General features: G+C 32.8%; 1 protein-coding gene across 1 annotated transcript in view; it reads right to left on the bottom strand.

The window, feature by feature from the left end:
- Positions 1 to 4,263, bottom strand: part of LOC111083652 (histone deacetylase HDT2-like) — a 6,918-nt gene extending 2,655 nt beyond the window's left edge. Inside the window, exons 1-3 of the mRNA XM_022380297.1 lie at positions 4,161 to 4,263; positions 2,971 to 3,049; positions 1,217 to 1,579 (exon numbers count right to left, since the gene is read on the bottom strand). Coding sequence (XP_022236005.1) covers positions 1,217 to 1,579; positions 2,971 to 3,049; positions 4,161 to 4,196 — 478 coding nt within the window. The 5' untranslated portion in view covers positions 4,197 to 4,263. The remainder of the gene's footprint in view (positions 1 to 1,216; positions 1,580 to 2,970; positions 3,050 to 4,160) is intronic.
- Between the last annotated feature and the right edge of the window lie 2,426 nt (positions 4,264 to 6,689).

Genomic DNA, 6,689 nt, shown 5'->3' with positions numbered 1-6,689 from the left:
GCGCCCTAACCACCTGGCCATGCCGGGCCCAATCAGGTTTGTATTTGTTTGCTTTAGCGCAAAGGTACAGAGGAACTAAAGGCGATGTGCACGTCACGGGGATCGAACCCCAAATTCTCGTGTTGCAAAATCGTCAAGATTATTACTGTGCTACTGCGGGTCAAGCGGTCAGTTGTATCTATTATTATTTTGGACTAATGACCAAGTTCTGACAGTAATTCCTGCCATTAGTGCCTTGACTGTCTCTTTTGAAATAATAGTATTGACTGTTACTTTTATAATGCACGTGCACGGGTGACAATGTGTAGCCTAGTAAACACCATAACGTATCGCACCTCTGCCCACGAATTAAATTGGGGCTGAACGGAGTTCTGCCTCTTGAGGATTCAGGCCATTAACATTCCTGGTCTTCTGACTTGAATGTCAAAGTGGATGACAGAAGGGAGTTACACCTCTTACAAAATCCCATTTTAACCACTGCCTTCAATCCCGAGTTAGCACTCTGATCATTAGGCCTAACTTATTTTAAATACATTTTCTTTCGTCACATTTTTTTACTTCCTAGTCTACATTGTTAGAGAATTTTAAAAAAAACATAAAACTGTTTCATTCTACAATATTTAGCAGTAAATGTTAGTTTTTATGGGAGTATTGTTGTTGTTTTTTTATTTAAGTGTTGTGTGATATTAACCCACGACTTTTTTCTCTTCAGCATAATTGTGGGTTTACGAATGGGCGTAAAATCTGTATTAAAAATCACGTAAATCACTTGGAACCATGAATAGACAAATTAAAGAAATTCTTGGTGAATTTCTGTTTGAAATATTATAAACAAAACTTATAATAATTAACTTTCAGCTTAGGGCTTTTCTTAACACAATTATTTTGTGTTTTAATATTTTCGTACCTTTAAGTTTGTATATTTTGTACATTTATATTATATTAGCTTCATCTCTAACAATGGCATCACAATGTTATTATTTCTTTGTGAAAACACTTTATTTTCACATATATATACTTATTTAAATGTAGAAATTATCAATTAACAATTCTATTTTTCAAATGTTATTGTTTAAACTAGATTTAAAAACAAAATTAGTATCAAATTAAACTAAAAGTCTAGAATAATATATAATTATCAACTTTAATGTAATTCAAAGCAATCATTAAAATAGCAAAACTTTAAAAAAAAATTATAGTTCAAACGAACTCTCACCTGTAGCTCGAGACACACACATTGGAAACATGCTACTTCCACAAGAAGCTTGATAAAGACCTCCCTTACGCATCAAAACGCACGTATTAGCGTTGACAGTCGGAGCTGTGGCGAAAGGCCAATCATTGCTATTACCAATTACGTTTTGGTATTCGTCCGTCAGACTAGTGCCGTTCACATATATCCCAATCGCGACTGGCATGTTTGCAAAGTTCGTAGCCAACTGTTGAACCACTTCGGGGGTTTTAGGGACAGCAAGCGTTAACCCTCGATCTTCACAGAACTTTCGAATAGCTGTGTAACCTTCTATCATTGTTGGAAATACGGTATAACAGGTGTCGCTAACGCAGTAAACAAGGTCGACTGTAAAAATGTAAACATATGTTCAGTGTTCAAACAATGATGTTTTCAATAATGTCAACTTTAACAAAACTGTTCTAGTTCTGATCTGTAGGAGAACAACAGTTCTCATCACAGAATCAACACAAGTTGATAACTATATACATAAATCTGAACGGGTAAAGATTCAACATGCACTTAATGGTGTTGAGAAACAAATCCTGAACTATAGGGTTGACGGTTTCTCTATGGAACAAACACTATCTATGACTTTTACAGAACTGTATCTAAAAAGAGATTTCAGAATGTTGAGGTGGATATAAAGGATAACATGGGTCGGTGTATACCATTTGAACATGGATGACATAGGTCGATATATACCATTTGAACAAGGATGACATGTGTTAGTGTATACCATTTGAACAAGGATAACATGGGTCGGTGTATACCACTTGAACATGGATGACATAGGTCGATATATACCATTTGAACAAGGATGACATGTGTTAGTTGTTCAAATGGATACAAGGATAACATGGGTCGGTGTATACCATTTGAACACGAGAGAGTCATCATTACGCTTCACTTCCGTCGTCGTCATGAAGCTATGAATTATTAAGAAGAATTATTGTGAACAGATTTTTTATTATAATAATATTACTGAAATATTTAATCACCTATGTCGCCCTCTAGCGGCGTGGCTGTCAAGTGGGGGACTTACTACTGTTAACTCGTGGACTAAAAACGTATATTTTTTTTTCTGTTAACTTTCAGTTTTAACAAATATTATCACAACCCGTCATTTCTTCCGTTAAAATGTAATAAGGAAGCACAGCGGCATGTCTGCGGACTTACAACGATAGAAACCGGGTTTCGATACCCGTGGTGAGCAGAGCACAGATAGCCCCAGATTTTAGTTTGCAATTTCGTTTCTTTATTTATTTGTTAGGAGAAAACACAGACCGAAAAAACGAACACGAATCAACTGATTAAATTAAATCTCTAAATATATTAAAATAATGTCGTGGATTTTAACCAGGTTCTCTATATAGTAGTATTATATTTTAGTCTTGTCCAAAAAGGGAAGACTATTAATATAACATGTTTTGTGACTTCAAGCTATAGCTCCTGTAACAATACTTGGTAATACCTTGGGAGTCACTAGACTTTATCGACTGTTTACAATTTGAAAGTGTTCAATCATGGAAACAATAATAACCAATTCCATTTTGGCATGTTGAAATCATGTAACTACCATAATAGCTGTGATGTTAGGATGTTCATGTTTGGCTCGTCATTAAATAAGATGTATGGTGTAAACAACAAAATAATGGTAATATCTATCATTTTTAATCCATGAACAGAAATTCCTTGACTGTATATTTATAGTTCTCTATAAGAACTGATACACTTACCTTGTGTTGTTTCCTGGACTTGGGCGTAAGCATACGATGTTTGTGTCGTGGCTAAGAGTGGAACCAGACACAGCAGTAGCTATGTATTTATAAGAACCAGATACAGTTGGAATTATTATCTGTATAAATAACGAAACTAAAATGACAACACAAAAATACCAAAATAATTTTATTTTTGAAGAACGATAAATATATCTAGCACCACTCACAACATGACTGAATACAGAGATAATATGAATTGTAGGCTAATATATCTAGCACCACTCACAACATGACTGAATACAGAGATAATATGAATTGTAGGCTAATATATCTAGCACCACTCACAACATGACTGAATACAGAGATAACATGGATTGTAGGCTAACATATCTAGCACTAGTCATAAAATCACTGAATACAGAGAGAATATGAATTGTAGGCTAACATATCTAGCACCACTCACAACATGACTGAATACAGAGATAATATGAATTGTAGGTTAATATATCTAGCACCAGTCACAACATCACTGAATACAGGGATAATATGAATTGTAGGCTAACATATCTAGCACCAGTCACAACATGACTAAATACAGAGATAATATGAATTGTAGGCTAATATATCTAGCACCAGTCACAACATGACTGAATACAGAGATAATATGGATTGTAGGCTAACATATCTAGCACCACTCACAACATGACTGAATACAGAGATAATATGAATTGTAGGTTAATATATCTAGCACCAGTCACAACATCACTGAATACAGAGATAATATGAATTGTAGGTTAATATATCTAGCACCACTCACAACATGACTGAATACAGAGATAATATGGATTGTAGGCTAACATATCTAGCACCAGTCACAACATGACTGAATACAGAGATAATATGAATTGTAGGTTAATATATCTAGCACCAGTCACAACATGACTGAATACAGAGATAATATGAATTGTAGGCTAACATATCTAGCACCAGTCACAATTATTGGCTAGTGGTTGATTTTAAATCGGAGACTTGTTTTAAATTATTTCACAATTTGTAATGGTTTTAAAGATAGAACTGGGTAAATGTTTCTTATTCTACATGATAAAATTCACCTTACTAGAATAACAAATATTATATCAATACTTCTATATAATGGTGGTTGTCAACACATATTTCATAAATATATAAACACTCACTAGTATACTTACACATAAAGTTAGGACTTGACGCATCATCTGCTCCATCTTCAGTATTCTTCCTGCAGAAGTTTTAGTCAGCTCCTTACAACTTGGTAACCTTTTGAGCTCGGGTCTGTTTATATAGTTGTGGAAATGATAAACCTATACCTTTCTGTAGGCGGAGCCACACTTGTTAAGAACAGCTGTTTCAGGGCGTGGCCTACTTCTGTAAATTCAACATCCCTCATATATCAGTTTTTGTGACGTCTTCTTATTTGTTGAAAACTTATAGAGGGATGTACCAAAACATGTGGAAGTTGATAACACAGAAAACAATCTCACTTGTAGACAACCATGAGTTGATATCACATTTAGATGTAACTTAAACAAATCAAACATTAACTTTTAATTTAAATCCTAAGGGAAAAATTAAACAGTATTTGTCTGTCGTTAAGCCATTCCAGAATGTCGCTTAAATCAAACAGTATTTGTCTGTCGTTAAGCCATTCCAGAATGTCGCTTAAATCAAACAGTATTTGTGTGTCGTTAAACCATTCCAGAATGCCGCTTAAATCAAACAGTATTTGTCTGTCGTTAAGCCACTCCAGAATGTCGCTTAAATCAAACAGTATTTGTCTGTCGTTAAGCCATTCCAGAATGCCGCTTAAATCAAACAGTATTTGTCTGTCGTTAAGCCACTCCAGAATGTCGCTTAAATCAAACAGTATTTGTCTGTCGCTAAGCCATTCCAGAATGTCGCTTATGAACATCGATGATATTTTCACGAATATCTTGTCGATATCACGTGAAAGCCGTTTGTTGTTTAAAGGTAACATGTATATCATTGGTTAGTTTTCATTGATCACTAAATCCAAAATCTAACCCATCTAAGTAACTGACTTGCTAAAGAAAAATTAATTTTAATCAAAAGACACTTTTTTTTTACTCCGTAACGTGACACTTGAAGTTATGATACTCTTAACTTTGATCATTAATTACTCATATTTTACTGAATGTGATGACTAAATAACGTTGTTAGTGTAATGTCAATTTTAGTTATTAATTACTGATATTTTACTGAATGTGATGACTAAATAACGTTGTTAGTGTAATGTCAATTTTAGTTATTAATTACTGATATTTTACTGAATGTGATGACTAAATAACGTTGTTAGTGTAATGTCAATTTTAGTTATTAATTACTGATATTTTACTGAATGTGATGACTAAATAACGTTGTTAGTGTAATGTCAATTTTAGTTATTAATTACTGATATTTTACTGAATGTGATGACTAAAATTGACATTACACTAACAACGTTATTTAGTCATCACATTCAGTAAAATATCAGTAATTAATAACTAAAATTGACATTACACTAACAACGTTATTTAGTCATCACATTCAGTAAAATATCAGTAATTAATAACTAAAATTGACATTACACTAACAACGTTATTTAGTTACTAATTACCGATATTTTACTGAATATCATGACTAGCTAACGTTGTTAGGATGATGCAAGCTTTCATCATTAATCACTCATATTTTACTGAATAACTAACGTTGTTAGGATAATATTAACTTTTATCATTAACTGGTAATATTTTACTGTATATCATGAGTTACTACTCTTGCTAAGGTACAGTTATTTTTAAACAGAAATTAACGTTTCTTTACTAACTAACTTTATCTTTGTCCTTAAAAAATGCAGCTCTTAAAAGGTTTAATATATTTGTAATTTTTGCTTGAAAAGGTTTTTAAACATTAGCACTGGAAGGTGTTTATGTATGTTGTTGTTTGTTATTACGCGCAAAGCTACTCAAAGAACTCTCTCTCTTTGCTCTGCTTACCACGGGTATTGAAACTCGGTCCGCAGACATACCACTGTTCCACTTTGTCCCATTGATGTAAGGAAGTAATATAAATGATATATAATTAAATATTAGTTTTATGGGCAAATGTTAATCACGAAATATTCTCACAGTATTGGGTTATGCTACTTGTGGAAATGAAGAGCTATACAATGTATTATGTGAACTCTGTCCACGATGTGGAATCAGACCCTGGACTTTAGTTTTGTAAGCTTGTAAGCCTGCTAACCCTGCAGATATTCACAGCTTTGTGGTACATTATTAGTTCCCTGATTAAGATTTTCATCTATTCGAAATAACGTTTCATATTCGTTTTCTTGTATTTTACTCAAGTTTGGATTTATTTTCCAATATGGCCGATTTATTTAAATATTACGTATAATGATTGTATTTGCTGTGTTACATAATATTAATAATTATAATTAATACACTTCTCCTGTGTTCTATAACATAATATAGTATTATTAGTTTCATAAGAAGACTTGATCCTTATAATTAATATACTTCTCCTTTAATCTATAACATAATATGGTATTATTTGTTTCATAAGAAGACTTGCTCCTTATAATTACTATACTTCTCCTGTGTTCTATAACATAATATGGTATTATTTGTTTCATAAGAAGACTTGCTCCTTATAATTAATATACTTCTCCTGTGTTCTATAATATAATATAGTATTAT

Source organism: Limulus polyphemus, unplaced genomic scaffold (genome assembly GCF_000517525.1).
Source record: "Limulus polyphemus unplaced genomic scaffold, Limulus_polyphemus-2.1.2 Scaffold10511, whole genome shotgun sequence".
In the NCBI taxonomy this organism is placed as follows: Eukaryota; Metazoa; Arthropoda; class Merostomata; order Xiphosura; family Limulidae; genus Limulus; species Limulus polyphemus.
Note: the sequence above shows the minus strand (reverse complement) of the source record. Positions and strands in the feature narration are given on the sequence as shown.